General features: G+C 49.7%; 2 protein-coding genes across 3 annotated transcripts in view; one reads left to right on the plus strand and one right to left on the minus strand.

Moving 5' to 3' along the window:
• Nucleotides 1-12,773, plus strand: part of EFTUD2 (elongation factor Tu GTP binding domain containing 2) — a 34,144-nt gene extending 21,371 nt beyond the window's left edge. For both annotated transcript variants that reach the window (XM_061174918.1, XM_061174919.1), the window contains 17 exons: nucleotides 510-573; nucleotides 961-1,051; nucleotides 2,534-2,669; nucleotides 3,881-4,008; nucleotides 5,218-5,411; nucleotides 6,359-6,470; nucleotides 6,882-7,022; nucleotides 7,676-7,777; nucleotides 8,745-8,827; nucleotides 9,367-9,453; nucleotides 9,679-9,805; nucleotides 10,011-10,098; nucleotides 10,719-10,837; nucleotides 10,976-11,070; nucleotides 11,529-11,682; nucleotides 11,863-11,970; nucleotides 12,303-12,773. In XM_061174918.1, the coding sequence (XP_061030901.1) occupies nucleotides 510-573; nucleotides 961-1,051; nucleotides 2,534-2,669; nucleotides 3,881-4,008; nucleotides 5,218-5,411; nucleotides 6,359-6,470; nucleotides 6,882-7,022; nucleotides 7,676-7,777; nucleotides 8,745-8,827; nucleotides 9,367-9,453; nucleotides 9,679-9,805; nucleotides 10,011-10,098; nucleotides 10,719-10,837; nucleotides 10,976-11,070; nucleotides 11,529-11,682; nucleotides 11,863-11,970; nucleotides 12,303-12,398 (1,925 nt within the window). In that variant the 3' untranslated portion in view covers nucleotides 12,399-12,773. The remainder of the gene's footprint in view (nucleotides 1-509; nucleotides 574-960; nucleotides 1,052-2,533; nucleotides 2,670-3,880; nucleotides 4,009-5,217; nucleotides 5,412-6,358; nucleotides 6,471-6,881; nucleotides 7,023-7,675; nucleotides 7,778-8,744; nucleotides 8,828-9,366; nucleotides 9,454-9,678; nucleotides 9,806-10,010; nucleotides 10,099-10,718; nucleotides 10,838-10,975; nucleotides 11,071-11,528; nucleotides 11,683-11,862; nucleotides 11,971-12,302) is intronic.
• Nucleotides 12,774-13,302: 529 nt separating this feature from the next.
• Nucleotides 13,303-14,837, minus strand: HIGD1B (HIG1 hypoxia inducible domain family member 1B). The gene is made up of 3 exons (XM_061176365.1): nucleotides 14,738-14,837; nucleotides 13,985-14,119; nucleotides 13,303-13,367 (listed from the first exon to the last, which is right to left on the minus strand). Exons 1-3 carry the CDS (start codon nucleotides 14,835-14,837, stop codon nucleotides 13,303-13,305), a joined length of 300 nt encoding a protein of 99 aa, XP_061032348.1.
• Nucleotides 14,838-19,708: the final 4,871 nt, after the last annotated feature.

Below are 19,708 nucleotides of genomic sequence, written 5' to 3' on the forward strand. Positions count from 1 at the left end.
TTGGTGTTTTCTCTCCAGAGGGCTGGGTGTGTGCCTTCTAGAGGTTGACGGCTAGTCGGAGCCTCAGCGTGGTGCTGCAGCTGGGAGGTTGCCCACACTGGCAGCGGAGTAGAGCTTCTGTGGGTCAGGAAGGAATGAAGGAACTACTAAGATCCACTGCAGGAAGGGGCGGTAATAGGTGCACACAGAGGATAGCATGTAGGCAGTTGAGCCTGTTGCATCAAAGGAAAGGATATAAACTGTACCCTTGTCCATAGCTCAGTCATAGGCTTCCTGGAGATGGAGCTACCTGAGTGCTCATTTTGGCTCCAGCATCGCCTTGTTGACTTTGGGCCAGTAGTGTCCCTTGTGCCTCAGTATCCTTGTCTGCCTGCCTGGGTAGAAGCAAATGTCTGGACCTTGGAGAGGAAGGTGCAAGAATTCCTCAGCTAGAAACCACTTGTGGCACATGAAACAATTTCGAATAGTACTTTGCTAGGTAGACTATAATTGTATGGCTTTTCTTATAGGTGACATTAACTACCAGGAATTTGCTAAAAGACTCTGGGGTGACATCTACTTCAACCCCAAGACGTAAGTAGAGTGCAGGAAGTGACTCTCTAGAGGCATGATCCATTTTCCCAGTAAGTGCGGACAGACAGAGAAAGAGTTCCTAAGATTAAAACCTACTTTTTTATTAGACGTGAACTACCATCTTTCCTCCTCTAAGTGAGCTGGCTTCATGAGCTCTAACACGGTGAGAGGCCATTTCCCTTGAAGTCTCCACAGCTCAGCCCAGGCATGCATGAGGGTCATAACCTATGCTGTCTCAGGAGTCTCTGTTTGGAGATTTTCATGATCACACACATTCCTTCCCCTCGGCTTGGCCTTGCCCAGATTCAGAAGTTAGGAAATCCACCCTTGGGGTTGGTGACACTGCCTTCTCCCTCCTGGGTCTCCCATAACTCTTGATCTCTTCAGGCGAAAGTTCACCAAAAAGGCCCCAACCAGCAGCTCCCAGAGGAGCTTCGTGGAGTTTATCTTGGAGCCCCTCTATAAGATCCTCGCTCAGGTGAGTGTGTCAGGCCACCTGGCTCAGGTCTGCCCTTCTAAGCACAGGGTGGAAGAGCTGGTGAACTTGGTCTTCCCCCTGCCCCTGAACCTGATCAGTTTTGTATTACTCAGTATGAGGAAGGTTGGTCACCAGTCTTCTGGATCTAGAACACTACAGTCCTCTAAGTGCTGTTGAGATCAGAGTAAAGGGGGAAGATAGAAAAGAAAAGGCACAGCCTGGAGAAACGTACAAAGATTTTGACTGTTCGAAAGAATGTGACACTTGAGAAGTAATAGTTTCAGTTATGGGGATTTAACTTAGATATAATTGTTTCACATGAACGTTCTCTAGTTTTTACTTTTATACACATATAAAAATATATTTTAAAAAATATATATATATGTTATAGCGTTATTTATACCAGCAGGAAAAGGGGAGAAAACTGGAAATACGTGTTCATCGGTGAGAATCTGATTAAATGAATTACGGTACACCCCATAAAATGAAGTATTTTGCAGCCATTAAATGAATGGCTATATGAGCTTGATTTTAATGACTATTCTGGGCACGTATGTATGTGATGTTTGTTAGATTGAAAAGGATGCATCAGACAGTGGTAATGATGTAGTTAAACATGTGGGATGCTCCAAGCAACTATCCGCCAATGAAAATAATATATAAATAAATAATAAATAAATAAATAAATAAAACATGTGGGATGCTCCAAAGAAAAGAATATAACATTGCATTTGTATGAATTTGTGCTACCTAAAAGGGTAATAATGTTGTACAGGAATTTTCATACATACCTTTCTCCCAAGACAGTTATACTTTATGACTGTTACGTGTTTATGCAAGTGTTTAATAAGCACTGTGCACAGTGAACACACACACATACACAAAATGTGTGTGGCCATTCCAACTGACAAAATAGTAAAACATAGCAACAAAACAAAGTACCACGATTAAAATTTATTAGTGCTGGAAAATACTTCGTATCTAGTGTGAGACTAAAGATTAAAGAAGAAATTTATAGAGTCCGTCTCCGTAGAGACCTTGAGTCTGCTGAGGATGATTTAGCTTGGCCTCATCCTGACAGCCGATGGACTGCTAGGTGACCTTTTTTGGTTCCTTCCAGTGCAGTGATCCTCTAAATCTGAGAAGTCTCTAAATAGGGAAGGAAGGGTAAGGGATTTCCTGAGTGAGATGAGATGCTGCTTTTCGGACACCAGGGGGCAGCACTGACAGCAGTCCGTCTGAGAGGGCCAGGTTTATTGGCTGGTGTGGGCATTTAACTGAGCTTGCTACACCCACTGTTGGTTTGAAGTGTAAGTACCAAAGATTTCCCTGAAACTAAATTGATATCCTTGCCAAGAGCTCTCCCTGTAGAAGAGAACCCAGTGCAGTGACTCTTCCTATTGCCGTTTGGCCCCCCTTGTCCTCTATACCACCACACTGGGGCTATCATTCGAGCTGACATGGTGTCTGTTACTGTCACAGGTCGTGGGTGATGTGGACACCAGCCTCCCGAGGACCCTGGATGAGCTTGGCATCCACCTGACCAAGGAGGAGCTGAAGCTGAACATCCGCCCCCTGCTCAGGCTGGTCTGCAAAAAATTCTTTGGCGAGTTCACAGGTAAGGAGCTCATCGTCATCACCATTTTCCTCCACATGTATCATGGGGACCTTTTCCTTACCCCACAGTGGTGTTTGGAGATCTGAGGCTCTTTTAAGTAAACTGCAGGTCAGGATGCAGGGCACCTGGGTTTTTTCCTAGCTGCTTTGCTTAGAAGATGGTACCAAGAATTCTATCTTGGGAAAACAAAAGCAATTAAATTTCCCTACCAGGAGGAGCATGCAAGTAAAGGGGATGGGGAAGCAGATTCTGAGGTTCTGGTGTTTTTGCCAGAGGGCAGTCAGGAAGGTGGACTCGTGGGTGTGGTAAAATAGTGGGAAAAGCCCCAGGCTGGGACTTGGGAGATGGGTTATAGACTCCAATCTCTCTTTCCCCCAAGCTCCTCTTTCTCGTATTTTAGTCACGCAGAAGGCAGGTGCTATAGTAAAACAAGCCCCAGACTGGCTGGGAAAAGACCTGAGTCTTAATCCTCCTCTGGCCCTGTCCCATGGGGTGATCCCGGGCCAGCCACTCAATCCTTCCGTCACTCTAATCTCTCATCTGTAAAATAAGGGAGGTGGAAAAGGTGATGGCTAAGGGCCCTCTCAGCAATCTCTTGATTCCGAGTCTGATAGGAATTAGGTATCTGAATCCCTAAAGCGCATAATTTTAATGGTTCATTCTGGGCTGGTCATCAATCTGACATAGGAGATCCCAACTAAAAGCAGACATGCTAGGCACCCCAAGGTGCCAATGGAGGTTCTCTCTTGTATGGCTTATTGGCTGTTAGAAAAACAGAATAACTTATTGAACAGAAACGTATGAAGTGTTTCCCAAAGGGAAGAGTCAATTCGGAGATTGTTGTAAGTAGATCTAGAAAGAAGAGATGGGGTACTTATTTAGTTTTGTGTAAGTGCTCAGTAAGTGCTTATATTCAGTAAAAGGTCATGGACTGATATAGATACATTAAAGTTTTTGTCAGCTGAGTTCCAAGGAACCACTTAGACCTGCTTCTTGCTCTTCCCTGGCATCAGTGTGATTCCAAATCTTTTAGCAGCATATGCCCAGGAAACAGGGTATCACTTCTGCCTAGAATCATAGGACCATAGCTTTTAGAGCTGAAAAGCAGTCCCCTCACTGTTAGTTTTCTGACCATCGTGAGTGGATCAGAACTCCCCACTCCCTTCCCCCATGAGAGTGTATAGTAATGGCTTTCTCTTCTCCCTCCACAGGCTTTGTGGACATGTGTGTGCAGCATATCCCCTCTCCAAAGGTGGGCGCCAAGCCCAAGATCGAGCACACCTACACCGGAGGTGTGGATTCCGACCTCGGCGAGGCCATGAGCGACTGTGACCCTGACGTAAGGGAACGTGGCCCCCCGGTTCTCTGATTTCCGTCCCCTACTGTATGGGGAATACTGTTTTCCAGTCACAGGAGTAATGCCTTCTTTTCCATCCTTACATGGCCCTCCCAATGGGCGTAGTCAGAATGACCTGAATTCAAAGCCCGATGTTACCACTACTGCTGGTGTGATCTTGAGAACATTGTTTAGGCTTTCTGAGTCTAAGGGTCTTGGTCTATAAAGTGATGATAATAATTTGTATGTGGTAGTTATGAGAAGTAAGTAAGATTAAGCAAGTGTCACGGTTGTGTTTAGCATGGTGCCTGACAGGTAGTAAAGATTCAACGAATGATAACTAATCTTGTCAGTCCTGGCTTTTAATTTATTATTATTATTATTAATTTATTTATTTATTTTTGGCTGTGTTGGGTCTTCGTTTCTGTGCGAGGGCTTTCTCTACTTGCGGCGAGCGGGGGCCACTCTTCATCGCGGTGCGCGGGCCTCTCACTGTCACGGCCTCTCTTGTTGCAGAGCGCAGGCTCCAGACGCGCAGGCTCAGTAGTTGTGGCTCACGGGCCCAGTTGCTCCGCGGCATGTGGGATCTTCCCAGACCAGGGCTCGAACCCGTGTCCCCTGCATTGGCAGGCAGATTCTCAACCACTGCGCCACCAGGGAAGCCCCCTTAATTTTTGATCGATTGATTGCCGCACAGCACGCGGGATCTTAGTTCCCTGACCAGGGATCGAACCCGTGCCCCCTGAGGTGGAAGTGCAGAGTCTTAACCACTGGACCGCCAGGAAAGTCCCAGTCCTGGCTTTTAAAAAAATCTGTCCTCGTCATTCCTTAGGCAATCTAGTTTCTTGGCATAAACGTTACAGCCAGTCGAGAATTGTGAGTTACTTCTTTGGAGGAAATTTGGGGCAAGTTAGTCTTATAATCTTGCAAGTTAAAAGTGCCATTCTAGCATCCTAAACCTGCTTCTCTTTCCCAGTGCCCTCATCCCCCCCCCAAGAAAAAGGAGGATTTTTTTTGCTATGCCTGTGACATCTATTAACTAAGCAGGGGGTGGGCCTTGGTTGGAATTTTCCCAGGAGATTGCCACATCTTCTTCTCGGTCTGGGCTGCCTTCTCGTGGAGCTCATGTCATTGCTAACAAGGAAGGTGGAGACGGTGGTGCTTACCCAGAGAGTCTGTGTGGTTGAGGCTACACTCTGTCCCCACCTCCAGGGTCCCCTGATGTGCCATACTACCAAGATGTACAGCACAGATGATGGAGTTCAGTTTCATGCCTTTGGCCGAGTGCTAAGTGGCACCATCCATGCTGGGCAGCCTGTGAAGGTACTGGGGGAGAACTACACCCTGGAGGATGAGGAAGACTCCCAGATATGCACCGTGGGCCGCCTTTGGATCTCCGTGGCCAGGTACTGCCAACCAGAGCCCCTAGGGGCATGCCTGGGCCTCTGCACTGGAACTGCCCCAGCGAGCTGAAAGGGGTGGTCCTCCTTGGAAACACAGTAGCTGCCTGGCTCCCTATGATGGGGGTAAGATGAAGTCCACTCCTTCAGCAGATCTGTTGACTTCTGGTTCTTACTATCCAAGGTTGCTAGGGTCACAAGGCAGCTACTGCTGGGATAATGCCAAGAGCCCTGCCTTTGCCTTTTGAATGGTTTGTATAAACTCTTGTAGCAGGATTTCCATGTTCACTCATCTTAATCTTCTCTTCCTCTTCTGTGTTCTTTAAATCGTAAGCTTTATGTTTCTTCCCAAAAGAAATTATTTCCCGAACTCCACTGACTATTTTTTGACTAAGATAAAGACTTTGCTGGATCCCTTGTAGCACCCAGTCTGCAGAATTAAACTTCGCTTGGGTCTCTGGGCTGCTTGTCAGTTCATCAGTTTGGCGTTTTAGCTAGAAAGCCGAACCGAGGCTGTCCTGTTCCTAGGGTGGCTGCTGCACCTTGCCAACAGCCCCTTTTCCCTCCAAATTCACCCCATTCTCTAGAAGGCAGAAGAAAATTAAAGAGCTAGGAGAGTTGCAGTATCTTCTGTGGTGCTTTTGGCATCTCCTTACATCCTACCCCTTGGGCAGTGGTTTGCTTACTACCAACATCTAACTGGAATTAGATTTGCCTGTTTTGTCCTCATGTTATACCTTGCATTTTTCTTTCATGGCATGCATCAGTTTGTAACCACATATATGTGTGGCTATATGATTGATTGTTCATTGCATCCCTCCCCTGCTAGAATGTATCTGTTTTGCTCACCCTGCTCCTGGCTCAGTGCCTGGCACAGAGCAGGTGCTCAGTAAATTTTTATGGAATGAATACTCTGCCCAAGTTCCATTGCTGCTTATTGGATGCTGCTCCAGGTACCACATTGAAGTGAACCGTGTTCCTGCTGGCAACTGGGTTCTGATTGAAGGTGTCGATCAACCAATTGTGAAGACCGCGACCATAACTGAACCCCGAGGCAATGAGGAGGTAAGAGTTCTGGAAGAAACAACTAGATTGGCTTAAGCTAGAGGGTCACAAGGAGCCGCAGCCCACGTGAGCAACAGGCAGCAGAACGCGCAGGGGATGAACCCGGAGTCACTGCTGCTTCCTGCTGCCAGGCCTCAGCATGGGCTCAGCCTTCTAGATCTGCCCCTGCTGGATTCTCCTTGTACTGAATGCTAGGAATTAGAAGGGATCCTTTTATTCTTTCCCTCCTCTTTTTGTTCTGCCAACATATGTGGGAATAAATGGCCCTTCAGGTTGCCTCCAGGCAGCGCCCTGGCTCCAGGTGGGGGGGATAGTCCGCTCCCCAGCAGGTCATCAGCTTCTCCCTGACCTCTGCACTGTCTGTGTGTGCTCAGGCCAGGTGTCCTCACTGCTCTGCATTTTGGGTCTCAGGCTCAGATTTTCCGGCCCTTGAAGTTCAACACCACATCTGTTATCAAGATTGCTGTGGAGCCAGTCAACCCCTCTGAGCTGCCCAAGATGCTGGACGGCCTCCGCAAGGTCAACAAGAGCTATCCGTCCCTCACCACCAAGGTAGGCCCGAGGCCGCAGTCGCTGCCGAGCCCTGTGTGCCCAGGCTGAGGGGTCTTTGCTTGTGTCGCGCGCTGCTTCCTGTCCACCAGGTGGCTCTGATCTGCTGCTTCCGGCAGCCTACATCAGGGACTGGTCCCTGTCTGTTAATTGTCATTTGAAGGCAGTACAAGACCCCTGTTTGTGTGTATGGGCCTGTATGCACGTGTGTATGCATCTTACACAAGCGTCTTTAGATAGGAAAGGTGATTCCTGGAAAGTACACTTTGAATTGATTTTCCAGAAAACACACAGGGAAAAGTGAGTCACTCTGAGCCTGCCAGCATAGCTTTCTGAGGAGTTGGCCAGGGCTACAGGGTCAGCTTATATCCACGGGCAGAGCAGGGTTTTCCCTAAATGGCTAAGATGTTAATTCAGTCCGTGACCTCACACCCAGTAGCACTGTGCTCAGCGATCCAGGTGTCTTGAGGACTGACTCATAGGTCACTGCTCCCCACTGATCCTTCCTGAAGAGGCTGGAACCAACACTGGCCAGTGGCCTTTCTGAGAGTGGGCTTGGGCACCTCCTCCTGGGTTCTAGCCTTCATGCTGTCTCTGTCTGCTGTTGCTGCCACAAGAGAGTCCAGGCTGTGACCACCAGGGTCGTTGTGTTTCAGGTGGAAGAATCTGGCGAGCATGTGATCCTGGGTACTGGGGAGCTCTACCTGGACTGTGTGATGCACGATTTGCGGAAGATGTACTCGGAGATAGACATCAAGGTGAAGCAGCTGCTCCTTTCTTTGGCGCCTGCTTGGCCAGGAGTTTGGCTCACAGCTCCAGGCTGATTTTACAAGCAGCCAAACCCTTGAGTCCCTAGGAAGATCCAAGGGGAGAAGGGTGCGCCAGGGGAGGAGATCTGTGTGGGAAAAGCATGACCTGTTGCTCCCTGTGTGGGAAGGGTTGGAAATCCAGTTTGCCTCCTGCAGTGGGGGTTATTCTCAGTGTCAAACGTTCAGAGCCAAGGCTCCCAAGCCAAAGTTATTCTTGATCTTTTGTTAAGAAAATGGTTGCACAGCTAAGCCATCTGTGGTGATTAGGGCTCAGAGTGGATGGTTCCGAGGAGAGCGTGGGGACTGGCTCTTCTGGACTCGTGGTGAGATCTTAATGTAGCCCCTCAGTTAAACTGCCCGTCGCACAGCCTTGGTCTCAGTGGACACACACATTTTCTCCAGGGCCATGGGTGGTGGTCGTGGGAGTGAGTGCCCTCAAATGCCCCTCTTAGCCGAGGGCTGGTGCTGTAGAAGACGCTGCGTTTTTCCGGGAGTAGGCCGTGTGGGGGCTTCTGGGCGGAGCTGTGCTGCCCGGAGGTCGTGGGTTGAGGATGGAACGGGCGCTCACCAGTCAGTCTGTCAAGGCAGAGCTCTGACAGGCCCACGGTGTTTAGTGAATGCTAGTGGGACGGCTGTATGGATATTGAAACATACCCTGGGAGACTATAATTTAGGCCCTAAACTGATCTCCACTTACTCTTGGCTCAGGAACATAAGTTGTGCACTACACTAAGTTTTCCAGGCTTCTTAGTTTAGGTACAGACTTTTAGCCTGAGCCTGCTATGGTACTTGTCGCTAACGCTGATTAAGACGGGTTCTCGCAGAGGTAGCATCAAGGGAACCTTGGAATCCCCTTTGGCAGAAGGTCGTCCTCCCAACAGTTAGACCTTGCCTAACAGTTTATTTTGTTTCTCAGGTGGCTGACCCCGTTGTCACGTTTTGTGAGACGGTCGTGGAAACATCCTCCCTCAAGTGCTTTGCTGAAACTCCCAATAAGAAGTAAGCTGGGGGTCATAGTGACCCTGGGACTCACAGGGGTTGCTTTCCCCTGCCCCCAACTCTACCCCAATCACAAATAGAGGCCCCTAAGCCTTGGGATGAGGGTGCTTAGGATACTTGAGTTTTACCCCAGCCCTCTCATTATGCCTTTGGACACGATGCTGTGGAATTCTTTGCCTTAGTTACTCCCAGTGGTTTCGTAATTGCCACTTTTTCTCTCTGTATAATATGACCATCTTAAAATTTTCCCTAGCAGCAACTCTACTGTTTCACTGTTTAATAACTAATACTGTTTAAAGCTTTTTAAAACAATGCCCCAAATTTTACTTTTTTAAAGAGTGATAGATTCAAATGAAAGAAGATGAGCCCTTTTTGCTCTACTCTGCTCCTGTGGCTTTCACTGATGTCGCTGCCTTAGCTCTTTCCTTTGTCACCCTTTCTTAGGAACAACCCTTCTGACCCTGCTCAGAACCCATTTCCTTTCTGACTAGAGGGTCAACCTGCTGACCCTCCTCATTACCCATTTCCTTTCTGACTAGGAACAAGATCACCATGATTGCTGAGCCTCTTGAGAAGGGCCTCGCTGAGGACATAGAGAATGAGGTGGTCCAGATCACATGGAACAGGTGAGAACATGGCTCTGATTCCAGGGCCGAACAGCTTACCTGATGAGTCTCTAGCACAACACATCCCTCACTCTAGGAATTGATTTTGTCTCCCCCTTCTCACTATGGTCCTGGCACAGTGTAGGTAGGCTGAGGCGACTGTCATCCAGAAAAGCAGGATCTGTGGCCTCAGGAACGGGCAATCACAGAACTGTCTGATGTGACCATTTTCTCCTCCTCCCCCAGGAAGAAGCTGGGAGAGTTCTTCCAGACCAAGTACGACTGGGATCTGCTGGCTGCCCGTTCCATCTGGGCTTTTGGCCCTGATGCCACCGGCCCCAACATCCTGGTGGATGATACCCTGCCCTCTGAGGTACAGAAGAACTAATGGAAGCCATGTGGCCTTCTCTTAGCTCTTGAGTGGAAGAAACTACAAAGTGTTTTTATTTTTCCCGAAAGTATTTTGTATGTTCTGGTGAAGAAGAGTATCCTTTTACTGGTGTACCTACCTCCTCCTCCCTCTAAACTCTTCGGCTGTTGCCAGGGTCACTGCTAAGGGGCCCTCATGTTTTGTGCAGGTGGACAAGGCTCTTCTCGGCTCGGTGAAGGACAGCATCGTTCAAGGTTTCCAGTGGGGAACCAGGGAGGGGCCCCTCTGTGATGAGTGTAAGTCCACCAGCACCTCTGCCTTTGCCACCCCAGGCCTCTAGGGTCCTTGCATCTGGGTGTATGAGGTGGGGTGGGCTCATCTTTGGGACCCGGCAGGAGAAGCAGCTTGGGGCCCACAGGGCCTTCCCATGTCCTGGGCCAGCTTCCTCCCTTCTCCTTCCCTATCCTGGTGGTACTGCTTGGTACGTCTTAGAAATGGAAGTCACATCTAGATTGACATTTGCTGCTCATTTCTGGAATGTGTTTCAGGAAGGGTATCAGGGGGATGGGATTGGAGTGGTTTATAGACCAGGATTGGACTTAGTAGGGACAAATGTGCAATTCCTAGAATTTACTCTACATCCCAAAATAATTAAATATCTGGAAAAGAAACACATAAACTTCTAGGGACACTTTATGCTGTCTGAACGTGGCCTGAAACCAACACTGAGAACATATGCTTACCTTCACACCTCCGCATATGCTATTAGAACGCGCATCTGCAGGCTGATTCTGTACCGTATCTTTCATGGCTACAAGACAGCTGCAGTGCTGCAGAGGCTGCTTGCTGCTCTGCCCGTGCGCCCTTGACTAGCACCAGAACCACTCAGCAGTCAGCTCCCCCTTCTCCTTTCCAGTGATTCGAAATGTCAAGTTTAAGATCCTGGATGCAGTGGTTGCCCAGGAGCCCCTGCACCGGGGTGGGGGCCAAATCATCCCCACGGCCAGAAGAGTCGTCTACTCTGCCTTCCTCATGGTGAGCGAGTAGGGCTGTCCTGCCGCAGGGCATTAAATGGGGCCTCGAGGCTACTGTCCCCCAGCCTTCCCTTTACCCGGGTTCTCGGTCCTCAGCCTTCCCCAAGCTGAGGAACCCTTCCTTCTGGCTCTCTTGCAGGCCACCCCTCGTCTGATGGAGCCCTACTACTTCGTAGAGGTCCAGGCTCCCGCAGATTGTGTTTCTGCTGTTTATACTGTCCTGGCCAGGCGCAGGTGAGCTGCCCAGGCACGTTAGGGAGGGGCAGCGAGCACAAGCCCAGCAAGAAGGAACCTCGCTGTGGAGGAGGAGGGACTGGACCCCACACTCTCCACTCCTGAAACCAAGGTTTTTAGAAGGAAGTAGGAAAGGAATGAGGCAATCCCCAGCCTTACCACAGATTATAATTTGAGATTTCTCCTTGGGCTACCCCCTCAGAGAGCTCCTGGGGCAAGTATTCCTGGGGTGTGTCAGTGGTGGGAATGTCTACAGGACCTTGTCTCGTCAATGTTGTACTCTTGCCCAGAGGTTGCTGCCCCTTTGACTTCCACAGGGAACTAGGCCGAGAGCCGTTTCTGCCCTCTGTAGCGCACTTGTGGTTATTTTCTTTGATGGTCAACATTTGGGGGTACACTACTTCTCTGCTTTGGGCCTCTTCAGGACTAGGGACTCAGCCTTTGTTTTTCTGTCTCAGGGGGCATGTGACTCAGGATGCACCCATCCCAGGCTCCCCTCTCTACACCATCAAAGCTTTCATCCCCGCCATCGACTCTTTTGGCTTTGAGACCGATCTGCGGACTCACACGCAGGGGCAGGCCTTTTCCTTGTCTGTCTTCCACCATTGGCAGGTAAGAAAACAATGCAGGCTGGCCGCTGTGGTCCCCACCTCTGCAAAGCCATCCCCTCTGACCTGTTCCTCTCCAGGCCCCAAGGGGGATTGCCGGCATCCTAGAGAAGGGCCCTGCTGCTAGGCCGGATGCTCTGGGAGGTCGGCCTGGACCATCTGATGAAACCACTTTGCCTTTCAGATTGTACCCGGTGATCCTCTGGACAAGAGCATTGTCATCCGTCCCTTGGAGCCGCAGCCAGCACCCCACCTGGCCCGAGAATTCATGATCAAAACCCGTCGTAGGAAGGTACGTGTCCCTCAGACCCACGGCCATCCCTCCACCCCCAAGGGTCTTGCCAGGAGTTGGATCTCTCTTCATTTCTTGCTTTTGGACCCTTCTCCCAAAGACTGAAAGCATTTCGCAGCACAGCGTGGAGACTCACGATCTGTGTAGGCTTCAGGCAACCAGACCCGGGGCCGCGTGCCTGGGAAGGGAGCGCCTTCCCCTGCCCTGGGACGGTACCCTAAAGGCAGGGCTCCCGAAGCAGCTCCGCCGACACTTGGCCCCCACCCGCTCCCCGCACTCAAGCACAGCTCGGTCACGCAGGGCCCATCCTTGCATTTTCCCCCACTCTGCAGGGCCTGAGTGAAGACGTCAGCATCAGCAAGTTCTTCGATGATCCTATGTTGCTGGAGCTCGCCAAGCAGGATGTTGTGCTCAATTACCCCATGTGAGCGCCCAGACTCCTGGCAGCTCCTGCTCCCTGCGCTGGGCTGCATCCTGGACTTTGAAGCGAGGACCTGGTGGGACTTGGACTCCGTGCTGTCAGAGCGTGTCTGGGACTGCTGTGGCCGCCCTTAACAAGCCCAGAGCCTCCAACCTCCAACCCAGAGGGAGGAGCGTTTGGCTTCCTGGTTCCTCCTGTGGCCTCTGCCTGGCTCCATTCCCAGAGAACAGAGAGGAGCTTGGGCTCAGGGAAGGAGAAGGGGATGGCAGTGTTGAAGCCCAAGGGGGCCCTGTCCTCAGGATTTACGTGGATTTTTATTGTATTTTTTTTTGTATAAAAGTTTGACCTTAGACATGGTTTATAAATGAACAGAACATTCTGACCTCTGCCTTGCTCCGTTCTTTTCATCCCCACCGCTCCGCCCCCTTCCCTCCAGCACGGGCTTATCCTGGCACTTGGGTTCTGGATCTGTGTTGTCTCCCATGAGGCCGCACTGACTCTGCTCCCAGCTGCAGCCTTCTTCCTGCCTGGTCCCCAGGGAGGCAGCCTGTGGGGGGAGGAACGCCTGCCTCTTCACTCAGTGTTCCCATGAGCACTGAGGCCTCTTTACTGTCCCCAGCTCCCATTCCTGGTGGATGGCACCTGAGGGGGCTTGGGAGTTGTTGGGTCTCTGGGATCAGAGGGCTACACCTCCTCCTCTGCCCCTGAGGATTCTCCTTGCCCTGGAGCTGGGGGCCAGAACTCTTTGATTTCCAGCCCTTTGCTGTAAGTCCTCCTACTAGCCACTACCAATCCCTTACGCTGCTCTCGTCTGTGTGAAGAAGAGACTGTTGATTTGCCTCAGACTCCTTTATTAGGTGCATATCAGGGGTTGATCAAAGAGGTCTGACTGCCCCAGGCCTGTAGGAGTCCTACTTCTCCGCAGCATCCTGCGCAGTTCTCTTGATGTAGTCTCTGTACATCGTGTACAAAGCACCTGTGTGAGGGAGAAGGGAAAAGGCCCCATGACATCACACCCTCCATCCAGAGTCCTGGGGGTCCAACACTAGCTGTCCCCTTGGGAGTCCAGCTTTGCTGCTTATCTTTCCGCCCTAGGTCACAACAGCTGCTACAAACACCGGGCCGCACAGCCTGGGGAAACATCCCATTTAACATTTCACAAAGTACTTTCACGTATATTATCTGAGAAACCTCAGGGCAGTACATGAGGGAGGCAAGCTGGGGTGGTTATCATCATGTTGCACGTGGGGAAACTGTGAGAGAAAGAGTTTTGTCCACTGTCGTACAGCTAGTAAGTAGCTGTCTGCCTTTCGATCCAGAGAGGCAAAGAAATTCAGCATAGGTTCTGCTGCATGGTTTTTCTCATTTCTAGGACAAACTCACGAAACAGACTGTGCATCTTCCCCTGGAACACAGGAGATTAAACAGGGAACCCTGAAACTCTCGGTATGAGGGCCTCACCAAGGACTTGATGTGGAGCTTGGTATAGGGAACAGGGACTGAGCTCATGGTCCCTTAACTGTCAGGACTCACAGCCAGATTTTGCCTAATCAATTTTGCCCTCATTCTCCCATGATCCCACCAGCTGCTCACCCAGCATGATCGCACCCACAGCACAGGCCTGTGCTGCCACTTGGGTGTGAATCAGGTGTGTGGACATCTTGGTGGAACCACGAGCCTTCAGCCGGTAAATCCTGCATGCTGCCACCACCACATAGCCCCCTAAGCCTATGTAGGCAGAGAACATGACCCCTTGGACCTCAGTCACCAAGTGCATCGCTCTCCTGGTGAGAGACACCTCACTAGGCAGGCTGGGCATCTGGATAATCAGCTGCCTTCCTGCTACTGCTTTGGGGCTGGCAGTGGGGTGAGGAGAGGCTATCATTAGAACATTGAGTTGTTTCTTCTCAAAGATATTTACAAAGTGCTTCCCTCCAATGACTCCCCTCCTCCCTGTACAAATAGCCCATCATCATGACTCTCCCACCCCCCTTAGCTCTTCTCCAACTGCTGCCGGCCCCCACAGCTGTTCTAACCTCCCAGGGCCAGGGGGAAGGGAGCCCTGGGGGACCCCAAACTGCTCCTGCCCATCCTGACACTGGTGTTGGTATCCCATGCGCTTGGTTGGCTGCCACCTCCAGCCATCCAGACTCCTTCATTTCATTGTCAGGACGTGTCCCTTAGTCCCTCGGCACCTTTGCTGTTGGTTCACTTCTCTTCTAGCTGTTGATTATTCGATGGGTAGGACCACTTGAGTTCTGTGCTTCATTCTTTGAAAGGACTAGGAGACATGTTCTCTGAGAGAAGGCCCCTTCCTCGCCCCCCATTCCTTCGTCTCCCACTCACCTATAGGCACCAGCAGAGACTCCCTGGTCTTCCTCAGGAACTTCTCAGACATGCTGTCCTCACCCTCAGGTGGTGCCCACGAGCCTTTGTTAGCAGACATGATCCTGCCCCCAGATGTCAGCAGCTGGGGCTCCTAGGCTTCAAATCAGTCCTAGAAGGAGGCAGGAAGAACTCCAATTCCCAGTCTAGGGTGGGAAGGAAGAATTGGACTGCTGAGACTTCTCTTACCATGCCCAACACAGACACTACTTAAAAAGATGTCCTGGGTGTCCTGTCTCAGATGGCTGGAGCCATTTCTCCGTCTCTTCCTCCCAGCATCTGCCTCTTGCCCAGCACATTCCAGCTTCACTGTTTTCTCTGCCTCCCCCTCTACCATCTCTGTCCCTACAGGTGTGATCCTTGGGCCAAGAAAAGCAGCTGGAAAAATCCACAGATGAGGGTGGGAGGAACAGGCCTTTAACATTGGGTCCCCCACTGGCCTTGAGTCTGTGATGGTTGTCCCTGATGGAGCTGCAGAGGAAGATCTGGCCCCAGGCAGCCAGAGCCATCCCAGACAGAGTTACAGCACTGGTTACTGAATCACCAGAGCCAGAGATTGAAACGATTAGGCATGCATCTGTGTATAATTTTGTGTAGATTTTGGATGTTAAGGCTAATGGAACAAATTCTGGTCCCTGAGCTGTTCTTCTGTCTCTAAGTTCATCTCTTGCCAGGTTCTTTGCAGGTACCAACCCCCTGCCTTACCCCTGTGCTGGAACCCCTATGGCTCTACTTGCTAACCCTGTAAATGTCTGCTCTGATCAAAAACTAGATGGAGTCCCAGAGTCCTGGTCCTTAGGCCAGGGGTTCTGCCTGCCGGGTGCCTTCTAAGTCTAACCAAGAGACAAAGTCCCTGCTTGAGGTGACTTCTATTCCTAGTTGCCTCTCCTCTCCCGGAGGAGCAAAGACTGCTGGCCCCACAGGTCCTCAGCACGCCGGTGCTTACCCTAGGAGACGGCTAGAAAGTGGAGTGCAAGCAGCCCAGCCAGGGCTCAGCATCTGCTGTTTTGAATCGGCCAAGAGCTGAGGATGGAGCTGCCACTATGGGGTCAGGGAAGCAGTGTCCGGCTTTATGGAGACTTTGAAGTCAGGAATGGAGAGGGGAGGAGATAGGACAGGGCATCGGTCTTAACCCCCCATCTGCTGAGTTCCAGGCTGGAGCTCCAAGCACTGGAAAGTAATGAAAGATCAGATGGAGGGGAGCCCTTACCTCAATTCAGTCTTTCCATTCCTCTGGACATAAGTGGCTGGATCAGAGACGGACTTGATTTGGAGAACTGAGATGGGAATATAGAGGCAAGGATGGATAGAGATCCTGGGTTCTCCCCCAAGTTGTACTGCCTTAATTGTGAGAGACAGGCTGTCTGGTCTTGTTCTTGATCCCTCCAAGGATGTTTTCTGGACCAAAGAGATTTGTCCAGGAGTTTGAAACAACTGGGACTTCCCTCACATCTCCAGACCCCTTCATACTGCCTATGGGGTGATGCTCACTCAGGATACAGAGATGACAAAGACCAGCATTAGCACCTATTCTATTTAAAGTATTTATATTTCAGACCTTTCCACTATTCTACACGGTAAGTAGCAGCTTGTTCATAGACCAGGAACTGAGCTTCTGAGAGGCTAAATGAATTATCCACGAGTACACAGCTAGTAAATGGCAGTGTCACAATCTGAAGCTAGGTCTGGCTGGCTCCAAAGTAGCTTCTTGCTGCTAAGAAGTGGAGAAAGATCGGATGCACTGTGGAGAGTCCCACTCCGTCCCATGCCTTTGTTTCTCTCCTAGCCCGTGTGTCTGTCCTAAAGGGGCTTTTTAGCACTGGAAATGTGTCCAGCAACTGATGTCTCTCTTTTCTCTCCCTAGCCCTCACTGCTTCAGGGAGAGACCCAGGGTCACAGCATCTCCCCAGGGCCTCCGCATATCCCCAGCGTCCATGGGAACTCTCCTCCCAGTCATTCACACACACTCCTGTGCTCCCTCTCCTGGTCCCAGCAGTGGCCTGAATTCTCCAGAGATCAATGCTCTAGGCCAGAAGTGGGAGGATGGAAATGTCTGGATGAGACAGTGCAAGAATCAAGATCAACTCCAAGCCCTTTAGAGAATGGAGGCCAAGCTACAGAGAGCGAAGTTCAACTTCTCCCCGTTGAGATGATGTCGATGCTCCCACAGCATCTCAGCCCAGAACCAAGAAAATAATAATAGTTGCTATGATCTTCTGAGCATAGACATGTGCTAATTGCTTTAAGTAGGTTATTTTATTTAATCCTCATAACTATTATTCTATTAGGTATGTGGTAGGTACTATTATTTTTATTCCTATTTCAAAGATGAAAAACTGAGGCTTGAGTTAAACATCTTGCTCAAGGTCACAGAAAGTGACAGAGAAAAAAGGACCAGATTTCTAACCATTCCTAAAGTAAAATCTCACTACTCTGGACTAACAGGAGAATGACTGTAAAGTGGGGGGAAAGTCTTGAAACAGAAGAAACAAAATTGCTTTTTATTTCAAGAACCTCTGAGAACACACAGTAATTAAAACGTCAAGGACCAGATTTCTGTAGAGTCCTGTTTTAGTAAACAGATAAGATAAAATTATGATACCATTTTTGTTTAATATGCCAAGTCTTTAATAATTACTTTGATTTAAGCCTTTCTACATTAGTAATTTGCTTAATAAACCTCTTCCAGATCAGGTCACACTAATAGAAATTCTATTAGAGGGGTCTAATTGAATGATGCAGACAGACTTAATGGATCCGGAGTGCCGGCCAGAGTCAGACGTGGGATCAGCTGCTTGACCAACCACTCTCTGAATACTTGGTCTTGTGCCACTCAGCCTCTTTTGAGTGTGTGTCATCATCTGTAAAATGGAGGTAGCATCTACCTATAGGATCGTTGTAAGGGTTAAACAAGATGATTGTTAGAATTCCCCTGCACACTGCCTGCTCCTTTTCCTCCAGAATGAGCAAGTGGCAGGGATGGGTAACAGGCTGGGGGAGAAGTGGAAAGTCCCTGACAACAGATGGGAAGGTTCTCATGTTCTGGGTGGTCCTGAATTCAGCACACTCTCAACCCTCTCCAACCCCACCTCCTCCTTGTTGGAGGGGCTTCCCTGCCCTAACTGGAAGCTTCAGGCTTGTTCTCCTTATTGTGTGGGGGGAAGGGAATGGGTAGGGGAGGGGGACTTGGACTTGAGGCTGTACACAATCTAAGACACAGCTGTGCTATATATAGCCTGAGGGAGCTGAGTGACAAGAGGGGGGAGGTGAGGGATGTGCAGCTTTTGCCTTGAGCTAAGGAGTGCTGTGAGTGAGGGGATGATGATGAATGAACTGGACAAGGAACAGAGAATGCTCTGAGTTGGGGTTAGAATGGGAAGGACCCAGGCTGAAGGGCTGGGGTAATCACAGGGGAGAAAACATTGGGCCATATAGTAGTATCTGGGGGACTGGAGGGGCAAAGAGGTGGTAGCAGGAACAGGCAGAGGCAGTGGAAGTTTCCAGATGATGTGGTTAGGCTGAGGCAGCCTCTAGAGGGTGCCTGGGGTGGGGAGGGTGGGACACCCCCTCTCCTTCTAAAAACAGGCACTGGGTTCCAAGGACCTCGCAGTATTTGTCCAAGGACAGCCTCAAGAGCCACAGGCTTGGGCCAGGACAGTGCCTTTGGTACCCACTAATCATTCTGGAGGGACTGCTCACATATTTTTAAAGATTCTAAGAGGGTGTGGATAATAATAGCAATTGGAAGGCTGAATCAGACTGTAGCGATGCTGACACAGAATCATGTCTTGCGAAGGAATAATTTTGAGCTGCAGAAGACACCAGTATAGACCCCTGTACTAACAAATGGTTGCTCCAGAGGAGTTGAAATGTTTTGCTGAAGTTCTTGTGTTGGGTGCTTTTGAATACCCAAATTACCCAAAGCGCACTATGAGAGGGAACTAATGTCTTGAGAGCCTACAAGATTTAGGATACTTCACATATCTAATCTTTGCAACAGCCCCAACTGGTAGATATCATTATCCCCATTTTATAGATGAGGAAACCAAGGCTGAGAGAGGTTAAGTAACAGCCATATCACACAGCAGGTAAATGGCTGCACTATCCAGCCAATAATGATAACCACTACAGGGAATTCCCTGGTGGTCCAGTGGTTAGGACTCCGTGCTCTCACTGCCAAGGGCCTGGGTTCGATCCCTGGTCGGGGAACTAAGATCCTGCATGCCACATGGTGCGGCCAAAAAAAAGAAAAAGAAAATATGATAACCACTATAGACCACTTTACAATGAAAAATTAACATATGACAATGTGATTTCCTGTACATTTCATCACATTCTCACACCATCTTAGAAATACACATAAATGAATGCACACAGCTGGGCAGAGCAGACCTCTGAACCCAGGGCTTCCAGACACTCAAGGACTGCACACCCACCGCACTGCCTCTCACCAAGGCAGGGTAGGTCCTGAGCCAGTGCACTGTGTGTTTTTTTTTTTAATTTTTATTGGTGTATGGTTGCTTTACAATGTTGTGTTAGTTTCTACTGTACAGCAAAGTGAATCAGCTATATGTATACATATATCCCCTCTTTTTTGGATTTCCTTCCCATTTAGGTCACCAGAGAGCACTGAGTAGAGTTCCCTGTGCTGTACAGTAGGTTCTCATTAGTTATCTATTTTATACATAGTATCAATAGTGTATATATGTCAGTCCCAATCTCCCAATTCATCCCTCCCCCCCACTGTGCACTGAGCGTGTCCAAAAGTCCTTGTTTGTGGGTGGTACCAGAGGAGGTCTCTTCATCTCCCATACCCTTCTCCCCATCCCTAATTCCTGAGCATACTTCACCTACCCTTCATTTGCAAGTAAATTGACCTTAACTTGAAATCCAGCATTAAGTACACAAGAAGCAGCTAGCTGGGCTCTGGGA

This window comes from Eubalaena glacialis, chromosome 19, assembly GCF_028564815.1.
Source record: "Eubalaena glacialis isolate mEubGla1 chromosome 19, mEubGla1.1.hap2.+ XY, whole genome shotgun sequence".
NCBI lineage: Eukaryota > Metazoa > Chordata > Mammalia > Artiodactyla > Balaenidae > Eubalaena > Eubalaena glacialis.